Source organism: Scylla paramamosain, chromosome 15, assembly GCF_035594125.1.
Source record: "Scylla paramamosain isolate STU-SP2022 chromosome 15, ASM3559412v1, whole genome shotgun sequence".
In the NCBI taxonomy this organism is placed as follows: Eukaryota; Metazoa; Arthropoda; class Malacostraca; order Decapoda; family Portunidae; genus Scylla; species Scylla paramamosain.
In genome coordinates this window covers 20,368,512-20,389,755 of record NC_087165.1, presented here as the reverse complement: position 1 = coordinate 20,389,755, position 21,244 = coordinate 20,368,512, and the positions used below count along the sequence as shown (strand labels likewise).

Below are 21,244 nucleotides of genomic sequence, written 5' to 3'. Positions count from 1 at the left end.
ATGTATTGGAAAAAAAATATACCTTTTGTTTTATTAATTCTTTAGTAAATATTTTTGCACCAAGTAACTCTTTTACTGAATGTTTGTGTGTGTGTGTGTGTGTGTGTGTGTGTGTGTGTGTGTGTGTGTGTGTGTGTGTTTGTGTGTCTTTAACTTCTCCCTCTCTGTCCTATAACTGTCCTCACCACTCTCTGTAATTGGATTGAGAGAGAGAGAGAGAGAGAGAGAGAGAGAGAGAGAGAGAGAGAGAGAGAGAGAGAGAGAGAGCTGCTGGTGTGTATTTCCAAACTTCTTTATCACTGGTATCAAAAAAGAGATACCAAATATATTATAGGAGAAAAATGTGCCCAAAAGGATGATTAAACAAAATAAGAATAAACAAATAAATGAAATAAAATGGAAGAAGAAGAAGAAAAAAAAAAGAAGACGGAGACGAAGAAGAAGAAGAAGAAGAAGAAGAAGAAGGCGGAGACGAAGAGGACGAAGATGAAGAAGACGAAGATGAAGAAGACGAAGATGAAGAAGACGACGATGAAGACGACGACGAAGAAGATGATGATGAAGAAGATAGCAACAACAAGAACAACAACAACAACGATTTCAAACCCTCGCATATTTTCTAAACAACAAACCTTGAGTAGTTTCTTTGCACTAATGTGTTGTGTTCGTCATGTTATTCGCGTTTCGTTCAGCGGGTCACTTGGTTACGGATCTGCACGGGATACTAAGCCCGGTGCCTGAGCCTTCATAGAACCTGTGACGCACGACTGACTGTATGAGTGAAGCGTGTGTATGTATGTGTACATAGCGTATATAATCAAACAAAAATAAATAGATAAATAAGTAAATAAATATGAATAAAAAGTTACAAATGCAATAATAATTACTTAATGAAAATAAAATAAAAACTATTAAAAATATGGACTAATAGCCACGTCAGAGTGATGGCGGCCGGCAAAACAAAGTCACCACTACAAGCGTGACCGCTGCTCCCACTGAGTCGTGTTATTATGTACAGAGGTGGGAACGAATCCCCAAGTTAAGGAAGCCATTGTTACCTTTTAAAGTACTCAGGAGCTGTCATCTAGTGTTTTCTTACCTTCTTGTGTTAAAATCAATTCTTCAACGGAAGGGTAGTGAATAAAAAGAATAATCTTTCAGAATTTATAATTAATCTTGGTGTTACGAGATTCACAATCAGTTATGACCAGTATCGTGTTTAGGGCCGCTAAGATTAATAAATTCTTCGTCGCCACGGCACTGAATAAACGAAACAGTCTCACTCAGGAAATAATTACTCCTCGCGTTAACACATTCACAAGCAGATAGCACCAGTACGAGGCTGAGAGGCTGAGAGACATTTGCCTGTTTGTCGCCACGAGATGTATGCAAACCAAGTAGAAGTGCTTTGCTTCCATTGCCTTTATGTCAGACTTGGACCCGCATTCTGAAATGTTTTGAAATGCTAAGGACTATTTCCAAAGATCATAGAGGTTATTTCATCGGGTTTTCATGTGTGTTTTCCCCATTGATGGTGCAGAATTATTGTTAAGCTATCACTAGAATTAAAATATTATTGAAAATCTCTATAATTTGTGTTAGACTCTGCCAAACCAGCAGACATAAGACGGCAAAATGTTTTTGAGAAAATAATCCTTATTTTCGGCACAACTTGGTTTCAGTCAGTTAAAAAGGAGAAATTAAATCTACATGAGCATACAGGTAGAGTTCCAAGTGAGTAACTCAAACAGTTAAGATGACGAATTAAAATCAAACGTGATGTTTATGTACACGTGCTATTAATGACACTAGCATAATAATGGTTTAGTTAATGTTAAAAATACATTTTCTGTAACATTTATCGTTTTCTTTGTTTCTCGTGGAAATAGTGAAAATCGTCTAACTATGATACTGTGTAATTAGAAGAATCATTACCTACTGGTACTGCTACCAAAATATCTCACCATTTCTTGCACGGTTGATGCGCTGTGGTTCAGGCCCGGTGTGCAGCTCGCCCGCCACTGGAAACAATCTGAAACACGCACAGCTCCTCATTCTCAGCCCTGTATTCACAAACGCTTTCTCCTCTCATCACAACTATTTTCAAAGGCCACAGAGATGATCAGCCAGATTTTCAAGCGTGTTTTCCATGCAAATAATGTAGAAATCTTATAAATTTGTCTCTAGAACCCCATAAATACTTTAAAAACCAGTGTAACTTCATCTACTAGTAGAGTTTTTGAAAGGAGCTGAGGTGTCGGTGCAGAAGTGTTTCAGAATATGGTCCTCACTGTCATTACTGCTGCGTCCTTGGTAATAACTCACTCACGTAGGTCTTGATTAACATTCGTCATGTCACTGTTTCACTATATGAGTACCGTACTTGTGCTTCCAGGAAGACGTATAGAAAGCGTTCCTCACTGCCGCCTCACTGCTGCTCTTCACGTAAGCTGGTGCTGACGTCTGGCTCTCCGTCGCTCTCCACGTCGCCACTTTCGCTGCACGGGGAAATATACATATAGGTAGATGGATGGATGGATAGAAAGATAGATAAATAGAGAGATAGGCAGGTAGATAGATTAACAGATTGATAAACAGATAAACAGCCATATAGATAGATAGACGGATAGATAGATAGATAGATAGATATATAGATAGATAGATGGACAGTCAGATATACATTCGTAGATGGATAGACAGATAAACAGATAAATAAATATATAGATAAATACACAATGTACTAGTAAACAAAACAAAAAAAATACAATTTTGTGAATCCAACTAAAGAAAGAGTACAAACAATCAAAAGGAAAAAAAAGCAAACATATACATATTTCATAAGTAGTACAGATGACATGGCTCAAGTTTTTCTCTTTTATTTATGTGAGAGATGATTTACAAGGACGCAGCAATAATGGAAAAAAAAAAAAAGGTAAACAGCAACTCCCAAGAAAATTATATAAAAAAAGCTGGCTGGTTTACTTTTAATGCCTTAATACTAATACTAATGCCTTAATACTCCTTTCCCAGAAATAAATGAAACCATGTGAAAGAAGAAACACACACACACACACACACACACACACACACACACACACAGAGAGAAAGCCTTCCAGAGTTTAAGTTTGATGTTAACCTTTTTACTACAAAACAATTTTTCCCATGATGAACTCGAAATTTCTACACACTTATTTTATTCTGCAGTCTTTTTGAATAGTGGTATAAATTAGAAAAGACAAAAAATAAGCTTCCGTTCTCTCTTTTTCATATTTGTTTCCTTATCTATTTACCTATCTATTTTACAGTGCTCTGATGTTAACTAAAGAAGACCATACCAATGAAAGAGTTTAACTATTCAATCCATGAAGCACTCGGCCTACGTGTGAATATTCTGCATCAAGGTTTGGATTTGACAATTCTAACATGAAGGCCTTGCGTTTAATGCCTGGCGATCACTCTTCTCCGAGGACATGAGGACTGCTACTTGCCCCTCGCATTGTAATCCACTGGAGCAGGAGGGCAGGGAGGACGACCAACAACCCCTCCATCGCTAAGAGGTTAACCAGTATTCTCAATCATTTCATCCCTTTTTCTGGTAAACTCTGGAACTCCCTGCCTGCTTCTGTAATTCCTCCTTCCTATAACTTCAACTCTTTAAAGAAACAGCTTTCAAGACACTTATCCTCCAATTTTAGATTATTCTTGAACCTCTCTTTTGGGACTGGCACTTTCATTGGTGCTTTTTTTCGCACTTTTTGTTCCCTTTGGCTAGTGCCCTCTCTTACATTAAGAAAGAGAGAGAGAGAGAGAGAGAGAGAGAGAGAGAGAGAGAGAGAGAGAGAGAGAGAGAGAGCATGTGTACAACTTCCAGCCACAGTCAGCGGTAAAGGCATCCCCATGGAGAACACGAAACAAAATTCTGCTTAACACCCTCTTACTTACATTACGCTTCTCCCTCCTCAGTTTTCGCTTTGGATCCCCGAGGTCCGCTAACGTCTCGGGCAGCGCCCTGCCTTTTGTCTCACGCAGGAACATGGTGGTGAGTCCCGTCACGAAGCTTATGACCCCGTACACAGAGGACGGGAGCCAGGGAAACCAGCGGACCCTGCGAGGAAAGATGATTCTGTGCTGCAGACACTCAAGGGATGGCCTAAAGGATGTTACCAACTAAGTAACTGACTAAGTAATCAACTAACTAACTAACTAACTAACTAACTAACTAACTAACTAACTAGCTGACTATCTAATTAACTAACTGAATAAATAAACAAATGCCATGATCAACAATTAGATAAACAATTACGTAAATGAATAAATAAATAAATAAATAAACAAATAAATAAATAAGCAAATACTGCAGATAAATAAACTTCATGAGAGACAGAGAGAGAGAGAGAGAGAGAGAGAGAGAGAGAGAGAGAGAGAGAGAGAGAGAGAGAGAGAGAGAGAAAATAAGCAACACATGAAAACCAACACATATTCCATAAATCAGAGAAAAAAAAAGAAACAAGAGGGAAACACCAACCCACCTAAACACACACACACACACACACACACACACACACACACACACACACACACACACACACACACACACACACACATACACACTCACAAGGTAGGAACTGAAGTAAGGCGCGAGGACAGCCCCCACCTGGCCCACGGCAGAGGCTCCGTCCACCCCGCTCGTCCGCACCTCCGTCGGGAAGAGCTCGCTGGAGTAAAGGTAGATGATCTGAAAAGCGGCGGTCACCAGCAGCTTCCCCAACATGGCTGCCGTGAAGGATGCTGCTCGTGTCTCTGGGAAAGGGTAAGTAAGGACGATGAGGAGGAGGAGGAGGAGAAGGAGGAAGAGGAGAAGGAGAAGGACAAAGATGAAGGGTGGTATTTATGAGAGCACAGGGACAAAGATGCTGCTGATGATGATGAGGAGGAGGAGGAGGAGGAGGAGGAGGAGGAGGAAAAGGAGGAGGAGGATGGCGACAAGGATGAAGACGAAAATGAAGGATGAAAAACACGACACCGAAGAAGAAAGTGATGAAGAGTGAAAAAAATAAAAAAGAGACAAAAGTATGAAAATGAAGAAAGAAAAACAATGAAGAAAAATAAGAAAATATAAAAAAAAAACAAGCAAAGAATATACAAAACTAAATACAAAAAAAATGAGAAAATGAAGAATGAAAAGCACGACATTGAAGAGAAAACTGATGAAAAACGAGGAAAAAAACATGAAAAATGAAGGAGAAAAAGCAATAAGGAAAATAAGAAAATAATATTAAAAAAAAGACAAGGAGAATAGAAAACGAGCGAAAAATACAAATAAGGAACTAAAGAATAAAAGAAAAAACAATGATGAAGAAAATGACGATAAAAGAAGGAAAAAAAAAACTAAATCAACACACAGACCGACAAATTAATAAAGAGAAGAGGAGAAGAGGGAGAGGAGACGGAGGAAGAGGAGAAGGAGGAGGAGGAGGAGGAGGAGGAGGAGGAGGAGGAGGAGGAGGAGGAGGAGGAGGAGGAGGAGGAGGAGGAGGACAAAAATGACGACGACAAGGAGAAAGAGAAACACACACACACACACACACACACACACACACACACACACACACACAGAGGAAGCAGCAGATATAGGAAAACACGTCAAAATAACAGACACACAAACACACTTATTGACAGGCAGACAAGTGACTCACAACACGGATCGAACTACCTAACCAACTAACCAGCCTGCAGGAAGGAAATGGCTATATTAACTACGCCGCAGCCAAGAAGACACGCCACGATGGGTGCTTTCCTGCCGAGGCGGTGGACCAAGGGAGCCGCCAGGACGATCCCCGGTATCTCTGCCAGGCCCCCGAGCACCAGGTAGAGGTAGAGGTTGTCGCTGTACAGGTCCCCAGCCAGGTTGAGGCCATCGTACACCAGAGCCACGCAGAAGTAACACAGTGCGATAACCAGTGTGATGACGGTGATGTCCTTGTTCCTGATTGAGAGAGAGAGAGAGAGAGAGAGAGAGAGAGAGAGAGAGAGAGAGAGAGAGAGAGAGAGAGAGAGAGAGAGAGAGAGAGAGAGAGAGAGAGAGAGAGAGAGAGATGTATGGACAGGCAGACAAAAATAAAGCCAATTAAGACAGAAAGAAAGAAGTGTTGTTGTTATTATTATTATTATTATTATTATTATTATTATTATTATTATTATTATTATTATTATTATTACTGTTATTATGAATATTTCTACTACTTCTGCTAATGATAATAATACTAATGCTACTACGATGACGAAGGGGATGAAAAAGACGTTGACGACTACGACTACTACTGCTACTACTACTACTGCTACTACTACAGGAGTCCCTATACATACATTTGTACTTAAGATGAATTCTAATTTACAAGTCTCCTGGAATGTATGTATGTGTGCATGTATGTAGGTGTGTGTGTGTGTGTGTGTGTGTGTGTGTGTGTGTGTGTGTGTGTGTGTGTGTGTGTGTGTGTGTGTGTGGGTGGGTGGGTGGGTGGGTGGGTGAGTGGATGGGTTTGTGGGCATGTGTCCTCTCTCAACATGAAAGACTCAAGGTTTAATGATCCCGTTCGACATGATAAAGACCACTACTCTGCAACTAATCCGAGGCGTGGATGTGAAGCGGACACCCACTAAAGACACTGCTGAAAAGACTTGACTGAACCACGCACTGGGGGAGGTGCTCTTGACTACGAACGAGAAGGATGATGGTGGGATTGGAAGCTTTTGCGCGCACACACGCACACACACACACACACACAACTGTGGAAGAGAAGGGCGGTGTTTACATTTGCCCTACATTAATCACATTATCAATTTTGTTTCACGTATTGAGACTAAGGAAAGACTTGAGTTAAATCGATGAAAACTAGTGACAAGGAAGAACAAAAAAGGAAATGGAAATCACATATATACACACACACACACACACACACACACACACACAGAGAGAGAGAGAGAGAGAGAGAGAGAGAGAGAGAGAGAGAGAGAGAGAGAGAGAGAGAGAGAGAGAGAGAGAGAGAGAGAGAGATGCAAACAAACAGTGCACAGAGTTATGAATTTACATATTTGGGTCCCACGACAAAGAAAGCAAGAGGGTGGTGTTCTCATTGTTACTCTCGCACAGTTTACAAGGGTGACCTCTGAGATATCACAACTTCCAAGGATTTCGGCCACTGTCCTGAAATGCCTCGTAATGATATAAACATTCCTTTAATTCTAATACTTTTACCACGGTGAGTTTTGGGTGGGAATTAGGTTCGTATTCTGAAACGCTTTGCTCTCTTCACGATTATCTTCCAAGGCTACAAAGATGATTAGCAAGGTTCTCAAGAGTGTTTCTCCTGTTATCAATGTGGAAACCTTATTAACATGTCATTGGAACCATAAAACAACATTCCCAGAAACATGTGTAACTTCAACTACAGCCTTTTAACAGTGGTCGGGATGAGGTGCAGAAGTGTTTCATAATATGGTCCTTGTGGCGAGATGACACAGATTCATCCCAGCGAAAAGTGACAGCAACTCGCCCAAAGAATATACATAACATGTGGCTCTTTCCTTCATGCAGCTGCCAACATGAACATCTCTAACCACCACCATCGCTCAGTCTCGTTATCAACACTCACTCCCCCGCAGACCCTGACAACCAAGCACTCAGCCGAGACGCAACATTTTTTTTTTGTGCCCACACTTAACCATTTGCAAGCGAATAGACTAGAGAAACATTTTGTCAGCCTCCTGTGTGTGTGTGTGTGTGTGTGTGTGTGTATGTGTGGAGGGAAGGGTGTTATGTAAGATTCCACAGTCAGGGATATATCCTACCACACACATACAGACTCGCAATGGTGCCGCGCTTACCACAATAGCCTTGGTCTCCAGAAGCCTTTGTAAGATGAGACGTCAGTGCTCGTCCTTGGGCGGTGACTGTCCTATGGGAACGAGGAATGTTGAAAGAGAGAGAGAGAGAGAGAGAGAGAGAGAGAGAGAGAGAGAGAGAGAGAGAGAGAGAGAGAGAGAGAGAGAGAGAGAGAGAGAGAGACGCATAATATATACATACATACATAAATAGAGATAGACATACGAGTACATACATACATACAAACATACTGTATAGACAGATGTGAGTTACACCTTCATGCATAACACATTTCTCTCTCTCTCTCTCTCTCTCTCTCTCTCTCTCTCTCTCTCTCTCTCTCTCTCTCTCTCTCTCTCTCTCTCTCTCTCTCTCTCTCTCTCTCTCTCTCTCTCTCTCTCTCTCTCAGCTGTACATTATCATTCCTCTGAAAATCCCTGCCCACTTTTCCCTTTCCCTCTCAACTTTCTCCTCCTCCTCCTCCTCCTCCTCCTCCTCCTCCTCCTCCTTCTTCTTCTCCACCTTCTTCCTTCTCTTGCCTCCTTACCTAAGCAATACCTCTCCCAGTCCCTCAATCCAAAAAGATTCTAACCCGCAGCCCACTCATCTCGCCACCACCACCAAGACCTATTGACACTTACCTCTTCTTTGCGGATCAGAAAGAAGAGAGTGTCCAGCTGGTCGTCAGGAGGAAGCGTCACCTTGTTCCAGCGTGACGCCTTCCTCAGAACCTGCTTCGCCCGTGCTGACTGACCGTTCACGATAAGCCAGCGCGGAGACTCGTCCATTAAGCTACGTGCCAGTGTGGTGAACAGAGGTGTGTTAAAGGTTGGGTAGGTTAAGCTTGTATTGTCCGCTGCTAACAAGAGACCCGTGACGATGAAGGTAAATGTGGGAGATTGTGAGAAGATTAAGGATGTGTTTCGTGACTTTTTTGCTTTCTTTCTGTCCTCTGTCGATTGTCAGAGAGAGAAAAGTAAGGGTGAGTTTCGTGATTTCTTTTTATTTCTCTCTATCCTTCTCTGATGGCAGAAATAGAAAAGCAAGGAAGTAAAGATGTGTTTCGTTACTTTCTTTCTTCTTTCTTATCCTCCACCGACTAAAGAAAAGGATATTTTTCATGAGTTTTCTTTCTTCCTATCCTACATCAACTGCCAGTAAGAAAAGGGGTAACTGGTGCATTCGTCCAGTGCAATCAAGGCAGCCAAAAGACTCAGGACAGGAAAAGGCTTGTTTTGCGCGGAACAGGGGAAAAAAATCATATGATGGTGTTTAGTTGATGAAAATAGTGGAGGCAAAAAAAGTTACAGTACATAGACAACTGAAGATATGATAAGAGAAAATTAAGAAAGAGCAACCCAGACGAAGGAAAGGAAACATGGGAGAATCTATACAAAGACAAAATTTCCGCCTGAATGTAACTAAACCTTTATTTTTCAAACGCGTTCCCTCACAAGGTGTATTTGCAGAAGCGACAGAGATAACTGACTATGCTCTCATCGATACTATCCCCAGTGATGATACAGAATTCCTGTTAAACTATCACTAGAATCACGAAAACACTCCTGAAAACCACAATAACTCTCACTAGACTAAAGCATTTTGAAAGTAGTCGAGATAAGGCGTTGATATGTTTGAGAAAATAGCCTGTAAACCAAATTGTGTGCCTTGTACATTGTCAAAGGTTTGCTGGCTGGGCGTCTGCCGAGCGTACAGGAGAGGAACACAAGCACCACACCTGCTGCTAAACACAACGTAATTGATTCTTCGATTATTTCCGCTCCATGCACGTTATTTTATCTAACTATTAATTGATATATAGAACCAATACCACAATATTAATGATTACTACCATCTAACTATTCTTGTTGAGAGAGAGAGAGAGAGAGAGAGAGAGAGAGAGAGAGAGAGAGAGAGAGAGAGAGAGAGAGAGAGAGAGAGAGGAATCGGAGCCACGAGTAACTTATTGTGTGTCTGAGTCATTAACTTGTCAGGTTAGACAACATCTCCCTAAGATCACCATTGGCTGAGGCGGTGCCTGACTCACTTCTTCACTTAAGCTCGTATTTTCAAACATTTCCTACTCTCTCATGCGGACTGTCATCAAAGAGCACAGAGGTGAATAGTTGCCTTCTCATCGGTGTTTCCCTCAATGGTTATGTAGAATTTTTGCTAAACTACCACTACAATCATAAAAGCATCCTTGAATGGAACAAGCAGTGGAGCTTGCTGAAAACAGTGAAGGACATGCGACGAAGCGTTTATTAAGAATACGTCGTCATCTTGCATCACCCGCTGCTCTGTTCCTGTGGCCAAACTCACCATTCAGCATGCTTAACCACGTGCTGCCAACATTACACATGTCACGTCGATGTGGTTAACAATAGCCCATATTTTTTAATACTTCTGCATCGCACCTCCTCTATATTCAATAGGCTATAGTTCATCTTTTTTATATATATATATATATATAGTTCCAGTGACAGATTAATAAGATTTCTACATTATTAACAGGAGAAACACTCTTGAGAATCCAACTAATCATCTCTGTGGCCTTTGAAAATTGTCGTGGTGAGAGAGCAAAGTGTTTCGGAATACGGGCCAATACTACAGCTACCAAATATGAGGTGTCCTTCATAAGCTTAGACACAGCAAGGCGAACGCGGGCACTGGTTCACCTGGATGTTCGTAAAGTAATGCCTGTTAGTTGGTCCTTCTTTTTCACTTGATATTTCCCGGTTCTCGTCATTCATTTATTGCAGAGATTTGTTATTCATAATATAATACATCTTATTATCTGCTTAGTCACTCTTTCACACACACACACACACACACACACACACACACACACACAAATACTGAACTCAAGTGGTCATGAGTCCAGAATATGTCGAATCATACACACACACACACACACACACACACACACACACACACACACACACACAAAGACTCTCTCTCTCTCTCTCTCTCTCTCTCTCTCTCTCTCTCTCTCTCTCTCTCTCTCTCTCTCTCTCTCTCTCTCTCTCTCTCTCTCATTAAACCCGTATCCACCTCACAGGTCACCTTCACCTTCCATGCACAAGTACTTGTCTTCATTCTACACGTCCTCCGTGGCTGCCTTTATGACGAGCATCAGGTTGGTAACAATGAAGGAAACTGCTCTACCACTACACAGACAGCGCGAGGCGGGATCCCGGGGCTGCTTGGCCTGCATTAAGTGGTGTCTCTTGGCCAGCATAAAATGATGTCTATTTCAGGGCACTGCCGTCCTCCAAGTGATGTGAATAATTGTAATAATCAAACATGCTGATATTGCAACACCACTGAAGCACTGACAACACAGTCCTGATGAGATAATAAAGGCTCCTGTTAACAAAGCGGTCCCCAGAGAGTCAGCTATGAATCGTGTCATAGCGAAGAAACAATAACTCACTTCTATCATAACTCAGAAAAATTATCATAAACTGCGAGCGTCTGTTATTAATCCGCGTCACTTCAGCCCCAATCAAGTTTACTACATCTCACACGTCGGTCAATTAATATAGTTTTCCAATATTCGTATATGGTGAAACAAAGCTGTATAATGTTGTGAATATATCTAGATCAAGAATAATAACATTGATTTATATGTGGGAATGAATCCATAACACGTGACAAGAATGTGCTGCTCCGCGACGTTGTCATGTCTATGGTCAAGGTCACCGGGTGATCCCTCGTGGACCTCAAGACATTTAAGAATTAGGATAAGCTTGCGTCATCTCTAAGGCCTGTTTCTGAAACGTTTTGTTTTCTCATCACGACTGTTTTCAAAGGCAACGGAGAAGGCAAGCCGGGTTCTCAAGAGTATTTTTCCTGTTAACAATATAAAAATCTTGTTAATCTGTCATTAAAATCATAAAACTCTCTTAAAACCCATGTACCTTTAACTAGAGCCTTTTCAATGCTCACCAATACTCACAAGAGCAGCGGAAATGCAATGAGGGTGGGAAGGGAGGACGCCAGCTGCAGGGATCGCCACGCCCTCAGCAAGTAAGCCAGCCCGCCCCAGATCATCGTGCCCAAGGACCAGCCCAGGCCAGACAGAATGCCCACTGCCACTCGATGCTTGGGCTCACACACCTCCAGGGCTGAGGGTGGGACAGGACAAAGGGGTTAGGTTGGTTCAACTGGTGCTCAGAGAAAACACACACACACACACACACACACACAATGCCTCATATCAAATCAATCCACCACTCACCAAAAGCCACGCATGTAAATTCACCGTACCTTCCTCACACATAACTAAGAATGAAACACCCTCACTCACTCAGCACGAAGCCCGTCAGGATCTCTGAGAAGCCAAGGATGAAGCGCAGCATGAAGATGAGAGGAAGGTTGTACAGGAAACAGATCACGATGGAGGAGACGGAGAGGGTGATTTGAGAAGCCATCAGAACCTTCATTCTTCCGAACCTGTGTTGAGGAAGGGGAAGACGGTAGAAGGGACGAGTGGACGTGAGAGGATGTCTTCGTATGTAACTTCATGTCCCATTGTTATAAAAGCATATATGTTACAAGGTGTGACTGCCCATCATATCGTGTCATTAAAATGTTGCCTGTTGATGTTGGTCCACAGCTCAGCAAAAGGCAAATGTGTTAAGTGAAGTAAAAGGTCCAGTAAGAAATATATAAATTAGGAGTCAAACTAGATCGCGTATGAATAGTTGTAAGCTAGACAAATTCTGATTTAAACGGGAAATGGCTAAAAAGGGCACGTTTAAATTAACCAAAAGAATTAAAAAGGGATATTCATTTATAAATCTGGTTCGTTTAGTCAGGCGTGAAGATAGATTGCATACAAAAGGTTATAAATTAGACAAACTCAGATTTAAAAAGGAAATGGTTAGAAGTTGGTTCACAAATAGAGTTGTAAATGAGTGTAACAAATTTAGCAAGAACGTGGTAAATGCAAAAATATTAGATGATTTCAAGAGATGACTGGTTAAAATTATGGACGATAATGACAACGCGAGTTTTTATGAAGGGCTCGTTAGCTCCCCTGCGTAAGTTAACAGACCTTTTGTAATCTTATTTATTTTGTGGTCTTGTCCTGTACTCTTAAAAGCGCTATTCCCTCACAAGGACTATTTCCCAAAGGCTACAGAGATAATCAGTCAGGTTACCACGGTTATTTTTCCCACTCATGATACAAAATACTTGTCAAATTGAATCATAAAAACACCCTTACTAAATTTGAATAACTTCCACTGTAGCTCGTTAAAAGTAATTGTATCAAGACCCCGAAACATTTAAAAATATGAATCCTGAATCCATCCCTAATAAAACCCACCCACTCCTGCTCCCTACTCACCTGTCCGCCAGGTATCCACACAGCACGGGAGACACAGTGGTGCCCATCATGTACAGACTCTGGTACAACGCCCGCAGGTGGTCTTGATGGCATACCAAGTCGTACTACGGACAAACACTGTTACCATTACCAACCATTAACATCATAACTAAATGCTTCGTCCTGCAGTACTAAATAATTAGGATAATCTACACACGTACACATTCTCTCTCTCTCTCTCTCTCTCTCTCTCTCTCTCTCTCTCTCTCTCTCTCTCTCTCTCTCTCTCTCTCTCTCTCTCTCTCTCTCTGGAAAATAAAAATAAGAAACTGCATATTCTCTCTCTCCACTTTCAACCGTGACAATTTTAAGGACACATTTTTTTAAGCAGGCTATTAAGGATTCCATTTTAAGCAGTAAAAGTTTAGAAGGAACAGTAAAGGAACAGTAAGGAACAGTAAAGGACTCACAATTTTAAGGAACAATAAAGAATTCACGACTTTAAAGAACACTAAAGGAGTCAACTTTCCGGAGCAGTTACACACAAGCATCACACACACACACAGCCTCACACAACAGTAAGCTCAAGGAACACACGTCGGAGGTGAGAGAGGAGGTGAAAGTGGAGAAGTCATAGTCCCACTGGGTGCAGGGAACCTCTAACTCTTCAGTCTCATTCAGCTCTCCCCCCGTGGCCGGCCTCTCAATGACGTAGTGGCAGGCGTCTCTGGGGGCACAGGGCTTTGTGTCACACAGGTGCAACCAAATCAGTCATGAGGAAAATATCGCTCTGAAAACCACAAAAACTGAGTAGATTTCTATCAACTCATTTTGGCTTATTGCAGTTTGCCATTATACTCATACTTGTTACCACAGCATTGCCACACACATCACACACACACACACACACACACACACACACCTAGAACGTGTCAAATTAAGGTGGGAGGGGTGTGGGCGGCAGGTGTGGGCTTGCCATGGCGCCAGATACACTCCGCTGAGGGCATGGCTGGGCTGAATCGACAAACCTGAGGAAGAAGGACATGGCAGAGAGGTGAGTTGGGCCCGAATGAGGCGAGTTGAGAGGAGGTGGTCTGTGGGCCTTGTGAGTTGGGGAAATGGGTGAGTGGAGGAATTTGATAGGGGGAATATGTTGTGGATGGTGTGTTGAGGAGGAGACGGGTTATGAAGATGACTCGTGGATGTAGGTTGCTGGAGAGAGAGAGAGAGAGAGAGAGAGAGAGAGAGAGAGAGAGAGAGAGAGAGAGAGAGAGAGAGAGAGAGACTACAGAGGTATCATGACATAAATACGCTGATGTCACTTACGAAGGATGAGTGTGGTAATGTACAGGAAGTTCCACCTGCCAGTGCCCATCAGTGTGAGCAGTTCGTCGAAGGTCTGCGGCGGCGGGCTGCCTGGCGAAGACATGGCGGCGAGGAGAGAACTAACGCACGCACCACGATTTGAGTGATGCTCTTGCTGTTACTGAGAGAGAGAGAGAGAGAGAGAGGGAGAGAGAGAGGAGAGAGAGAGAGATATTCATAAGTTTACTCCACTTTACAATGGTTATTCTTGACTTTTACACAGTGGATACATAAGTATATGAGTACGTACTATCTACAGTTTGCCTTGCATGTTTCTACAGCAAGGAATCTAAATAATGGAAAATTCACAAGTAATTCAATCCTACCTATACAGACAGGGGCTTACTGCCTTGAATACTCAAGTAATATCTACTGAAAAGAGCCCTCTAATATATATCCCGCCTTGGATTTCCTTGCCTTTCTCTGTCTTTCTCGTGGGCGTCTTTCTCCTGGTCCGCGCTCTCAATCTTTCTTAATAAAGAATATGTCTTAGCATTGCCTTACTCGTTAATGTCTGTGTCGGAAACCTTCAAACTTAAAATTTGATCGTGTTGCTTGCCCTCGTTGTAAACTGTAGAACTCCCTGCTTCTGCATTCCTCCTTCCTACGACTTCATCTCTTTCAAGAGGGAGATTCCAAGACACTTCTCCGCTGTTTCCTTTTTCATTTGGCTTCTTTTTGGGAACTGGCACTCAAGTGGGCTTTTTTTTTTTCTTCAATTTTTTTTGTTGTCCTTGGCTAGTGGACCTCTTGCATCAAAAAAAAATAAAATAAAATAAAATAAAATAAAAATCCAGCCCTCCACCAGCCAGCCCTCTCTCACCAGCCAGCCCTTTCTCACCAGCCAGACTTCCCTCACTAGCCAGGCCTCCCTCACCAGCTAGCTCTCCCTCACCAGCCAGGCCTCCCTCACCAGCTAGCTCTCCCTCACCAGCCAGGCCTCTCTCACCAGCCAGCCCTCTCTCACCAGCCAGCCCTCTCTCACCAGCCAGCCCTCTCTCACCAGCCAGACCTCTCTCACCAGCCAGACCTCTCTCACCAGCCAGGACCTCTCTCACCAGCCAGACCTCTCTCACCAGCCAGTCCTCCCTCACTAGCCAGGCCTCCCTCACCAGCTTAGCTCTCCCTCACCAGCCAGGCCTCCCTCACCAGCTAGCTCTCCCTCACCAGCCAGGCCTCCCTCACCAGCTAGCTCTCCCTCACCAGCCAGGCATCCCTCACCAGCTAGCTCTCCCTCACCAGCCAGGCCTCCCTCACCAGCCAACCCTCTCTATTGGTGTCATCGGGTGTTGAGCTTTGGTTCAATGTCATGATCTGAGATGTTTTGTTGTGATTTTTGCAATAGTTTCTTTCCCGAAATTTGCAAAGGTTTTATTAGATCTATTATCTTCATCTAATACCAATGGACAGCTTTTGTTCTTACTTCTTGATAGTACTTGTCTCAACGTGTTCCTCATGGCAGCACTGGTTCCCATGTCATTTCATTTTTATTATGGTCTTCTGATTTGCATTTCGTATACTTCTGGAGAACTATATTGTATCTGTCATTCTTAAGGAAGAGAGAGAGAGAGAGAGAGAGAGAGAGAGAGAGAGATGAGAGAGAGAGAGAGAGAGAGAGAGAGAGAGAGAGAGAGAGAGAGAGAGAGAGAAAGTAACCTACGGATATCATTATGAACCTGATAAATGTAAAATAAACGTGAATCAATAAAATAAACTACCACCTCAATTAAGCCATAAAGTTTTAACGCGTGCTGTTTCTGAATACATAGCGTTATATATCTCAGCTTAGTTGGACAGGCTCTGGTGGGAGTTACCAAGGCTGTTTTCATGAGTGTAGTGATAGTTTGACAAGAATTCTGCATCGTCCGTGGCTACTCATAAAATACCAAGGAGAATCGGGACTACTGAATGCTGTGACCCGATGAATATAGTGGATACGCACCATAATACCTTTCAAAATATACATGCTCTACAACATCGTATTGACGAAAATAAGATAATTTATGTAGTCAGTTGTCCAGCAGTATTGTGAGGTAATTCTGAGGGAGGAAAGGTATACAATTAGTGTGTCTCGCGATGTACATGTTTCGAAATGTGATAATTTATGTCTTTTTTAAGCGAAAAAAATAAATAAGATAAATCAAATAAATAAATGCTATACACTCTTTATTTATGAGAAATTGAGGTTTAAATGTGTGATGGGCTGTGTCGCAGTGACCCGAATCATTGCTTTACAAAGTGATGGGATCCATACATCAGTAACAGGTATGAAAATACACCCTGACGTGCGCCATTCTTGGCCCTTGACATCGGTGGTCCATGTTTTGTCAGCCCTTGTTGACACTGTCTCACATGCACTGTTCAGAATTCCATTAACTTTCTTACTCGTTTTTATTATATGCTATAAGAAAGCCTCGTTTTCTTACATCCTTGTCTCAAGTTTACGTAAGGGAGAATACTGAGAAAATTTTTTTTTGCTGATGCATTTTAAGATTCATGTGCAGCAGAGGAATGAATCCATCAAGATGTACATCATAAGTTTATATAAATTATCTTTCTGTTCGAGTTTATAAATTGTTTGCATCATTTGTGAAAATAAAACAAATGAGAAATCAAACTCTTCACGAATCTTGATCTTTTGAATCTTTATAATATTGTGATAGTTGTTTCATTATCAGTAACTTTAGACAATCTCAGTGAACAAAAATAAAAGCTACAGCCTTTCAAAGGCATTACTCACTCCACTAATCCTTTGAAGTCTGGTATCTTTAGCTTCGAGCGATTGCCGCTAGAGTCGCTAACAGTCATCGTTTGCTCCGAATAGTTGCATGGCTTGGGGATGAATATAATAGCAGTCCTAAACGAACATTTGGCTTAGAAGGAGTGTCATCGTCATCGTATCGAACGTATGGAAGGCAGATATCGTACGTCCGCAAGGCACATATTGTATGTGTTAAGATTAATATTTTACGTGCGCAAGACAAATTTCGTACGTGCGCAAGGCAAATATCATACGTGTAAGATAAATATTACAAGATTGTTATATTATGAAATAAAAATAAATGCAACATAGACACTACAAAATAAAATATAAAAAAAATAAATAAATAAACAGCTTCAGAGTTTTAGGAAGCACTTCCTTTAGCGTCCCGTTATCAAGAGACGATGAACCCACTTTTGTTTGAGTCGAAACGAAACCAAGGGGAGCAGAGGAAACCTCGAAGGAAGCCAGGAAATTGGGAGTGTGTGCCAGCCACTCCGCGCCGTGAACATACTCCATGCCACTGATCAATAGTCTTAAGAGTCTGACCTTCTACCACACCTACTTGTAGCAATGGCGAATAGTGAATCAGAACACACACACACATACACACACACACACACACACACAACCTACCTTCTGTGCGCCTGGTTAAAATGAGACACCTCACTACACTGCCAGCACAATGGTATACCCGCCGGGGAGTGAGTGAGCGAGTGCACCACTGCTACACTTCTGTCTGATGATGCAACAGACTCACGTGGGGACTATGGCAACACACACACACACACACACACACACACACATCTTGTATACCATGTTTCACGCAGCCATATGAACGCAATCACGTTTGCTGTATTGCGAGAATTTATTATAATTATTACACTCGGTCAGCAAACAGATGGTGAGTTTCCGTAATGAACACTGCACGCCGCTGCCAGGCAAAGAAGCAGCGACGGTGGTGGCGACGATGAAGCTGGTATTATTAGGCTCCTTTCAGACAGGGGCACTTAGCAGCACTGCTCTGTGGTTAGTGGTACCGCACCAGCAGTGCTGGTCACGAGCGTTGGTGCGCTTCTGAAATTTCTAACGCACATTTGTAGCTCTACACATGAGCATTGGTGGTGCTGCTAACGCACGTTTGAATCTCTGCTTATCTTTCTAAACAAGCCCAGGCTGGCAGCGTTAAGGTATAGACAGTCGAACCGAGTCCGGCATTAGTAACAAAACATATAGTTTTGCAGAGCAAACTCTGCTTAGATAGCGGCGTTGCGGCAGCTGCTTGAGAAAACTGCAGCAGAACGCCAGGTACAAGTACTGTGACGAGCAGCGCTACTATGTGGCGTCACTACAGCAGCGAAGACAATTACTTACACCGTCTGCAGCATCTTTTTTTGTGGTGGTGGGCTGGTGGCAGCGTGTCAGTTCCATCTATCTTTAGTGCTTACAAGCAATGGCGCTGCTAAGTAACGCTGTTAACTGGCCGCGTCTGAAAAAGACCTTGTCTTCACCCATGGTGTTCTCAGTTCTAACGAGATGCACACCAAGGAAGATAGAGTTCAGGTTTCCTACTCTGTTTTACTATTCTGGGATCGACAATTAAGCTCTGTCTCCTTCATACAAATAAAAAGACGCAAATGAGCAAATATACAAATAGGCATATAATATTTTTTTTTCTTTCTTTCTTTCTTTCAAACAAGAGACGATCGTCTGGCAAACAAGTTGAGATGCGCTCCATTAATGACGGCGAGCAGCTAGGCGCTTAACGCGATTTTTGTCTTTGATAAGGAAGTGTTATTTTCCAACTCTATTCGTTGCAGAAACAATAGAAAATGTACATTATTCCTGTCAAACTTTGCTTTTATGGGTTTCTGAATGATTTTTTACCCCAAAATAGTTAAATTTCACCATTTTTCCAGATGCTGTCACAGAGAACTTCTTTACTCTTGTCTTGATGAATTGACCACATATGTAGCAGAATGCATCTGGAGAATGACTGCAGCCTCTTGATGCATTTCACCTCTCGTGATGTGTCTTCTCAGGCAGCCAAAGCAGAACTGATTAGTGGTCTGCAAGCCCTTCTTTTATATTGTCAAGCAGTACTCTAGAATACTCTTAGCCTTTCTAGAATATGTTCCAGAATGTTCTCAATCTTTCTAGAATATTCTTGAACCTACTTTAGAATATTCTGAATCATTCTAAAAAATTCTTGTAGATTCTAGAAAATTCTTGATACTTCTACATATTTCTACTGTATTCTAGAAAGTTCTAGAATATTCTGGAAATGTTTACACTGAATATAATGTTTTAAAATGTTCTAGAAACTTCTAAAAATGCCTGATAAAACATTCTGGAAGAGTTGACAAGATTTCTGAAATGTAAGAAAATTCTTCTAAATATGAGAAATTTCTTGCTAGATCTGGTCAGTTCAAGAATAATCTTATTAAAATTAAAAATCTTTTGAACACTTTATATTCTTTCTTTCATAGTTTTAACTTATTTGCAACATTTCAAAAGCAATTAGATAAGCAATTGAGATTTTGCAGAGGTCTTTACCTGACATGAAAACCAATAGTAACCCAGACTGTAATGAATTAAGGCAAAACCGTAAATTCATTGTTCTAACCACAAAAGCAGTTTCAGGATCAAAATATTTTGTTTTTCTATTTTCTTTAGATGCAAGTAACTGGAAAATTATGGTTTGGGGCCACGGACAAGACAAAAGTGAAATTTTGTTACATAGTGTAATCAGAGCTGTGCCACAATTCCGTTTGAATGATCACATGAGAAGTGAGATACATTTTATGATGACTTTACTCTTCATGTTAATTAATGTTAGTGCAGGGATTCTAAATATGCATTTTATGATGATTTTACTGTTTATATTAATCAATCTTAGTGCTGGGGTCTTCAATCTTGGGTACACGTGAGGAATTTTGCGTGTACGTGATAGATGTACAATACGACCTGGACTGATCCATAAATTCACAGTCAGTTGTTGCTGTTATTACGCACTACAATGCTGACAAATTCATGGGCACATTTAATGATAAATTTAAACACTTATAGATACATGAGCAGATTTTTTCGTCATCACACACAGATAAATTAGTGGATACATTTGTGATTATTTACTGTTGAATTTCTGGACGCATATGTTATGTTCTGACTGCATTTTGGGTAAGGGTACGTGTCCAGTGCTGAAAGACGTCATGAACTACATAAAAGGGTTGAGGTTTATATACCTACGAGTGTGTATACATTAAAATACGATTATTCTCAAATCATGCAGCTTATAGTGTTTGAGGTACTTTGTGGTATTGCTTTGGAATAAAACAAACTGCCAGCAATGATCTTTAGAAAGCACAAAAACTAGGGTTAAGAAACGATTTATAATAATTTAAATGTGTGTGTGTGTGTGTGTGTGTGTGTGTGTGTGTGTGTGTGTGTGTGTGTGACAGGAAAGCTGAATGTGACTGTGACAATTAGCAGAGTGGTGAGATCCAGCAGGGAAGGCCGATGAATGAACGGGAGGTGCTAATGAATGGAGAGACATTGAAATAGGTGGTGCTTGAGTACTACGGCTATTGAAGGACATGAGTTGAGGAACTTATTACAAACATAAAGATCTCTTCTTGAGGGGAGATCAGGCGACAGAGAATGAAATGAAGAGATGAAATTCCGGCGGGGCTACTCAGAACAAGAAGGAAAAAGAACATGCTAAGCGAAGAAACTCTTGCGGACGATTCCAACCGCAACACTTGTGAAGTGGCAATGGAGAAGAGTGAAGTAGATGAGACCCATTATTAGTGATATAATTACTGGTGCTATCAATCACTCCATTCACGCTATGCTCACCTCGCCCATTCCCCCCCCCCTTTCCTCCGTCCCAGGTTGCCAC

General features: G+C 41.7%; 1 protein-coding gene across 8 annotated transcripts in view; it reads right to left on the bottom strand.

Moving 5' to 3' along the window:
* Positions 1 to 1,150: 1,150 nt before the first annotated feature.
* The window catches only part of LOC135107618 (solute carrier family 22 member 3-like), a 21,861-nt gene continuing 1,767 nt past the window's right edge, over positions 1,151 to 21,244 (bottom strand). The window contains exons 1-15 of one of the 8 annotated variants that reach the window (XM_064017670.1): positions 17,980 to 18,136; positions 14,544 to 14,703; positions 14,140 to 14,245; positions 13,815 to 13,944; positions 13,239 to 13,342; positions 12,195 to 12,340; positions 11,844 to 12,012; positions 8,524 to 8,674; positions 7,885 to 7,955; positions 5,727 to 5,986; positions 4,616 to 4,800; positions 3,943 to 4,105; positions 2,292 to 2,498; positions 1,965 to 2,032; positions 1,151 to 1,447 (exon numbers count right to left, since the gene is read on the bottom strand). In XM_064017670.1, coding sequence (XP_063873740.1) covers positions 4,022 to 4,105; positions 4,616 to 4,800; positions 5,727 to 5,986; positions 7,885 to 7,955; positions 8,524 to 8,674; positions 11,844 to 12,012; positions 12,195 to 12,340; positions 13,239 to 13,342; positions 13,815 to 13,944; positions 14,140 to 14,245; positions 14,544 to 14,646 — 1,509 coding nt within the window. In that variant the 5' untranslated portion in view covers positions 14,647 to 14,703; positions 17,980 to 18,136 and the 3' untranslated portion in view covers positions 1,151 to 1,447; positions 1,965 to 2,032; positions 2,292 to 2,498; positions 3,943 to 4,021. Of the gene's footprint in view, positions 2,499 to 3,942; positions 4,106 to 4,615; positions 4,801 to 5,726; positions 5,987 to 7,884; positions 7,956 to 8,523; positions 8,675 to 11,843; positions 12,013 to 12,194; positions 12,341 to 13,238; positions 13,343 to 13,814; positions 13,945 to 14,139; positions 14,246 to 14,543; positions 14,704 to 17,979; positions 18,137 to 21,244 lie in introns of those variants that run through there. The other 7 variants (XM_064017671.1, XM_064017667.1, XM_064017668.1 and 4 more) reach the window with 7 other exon arrangements.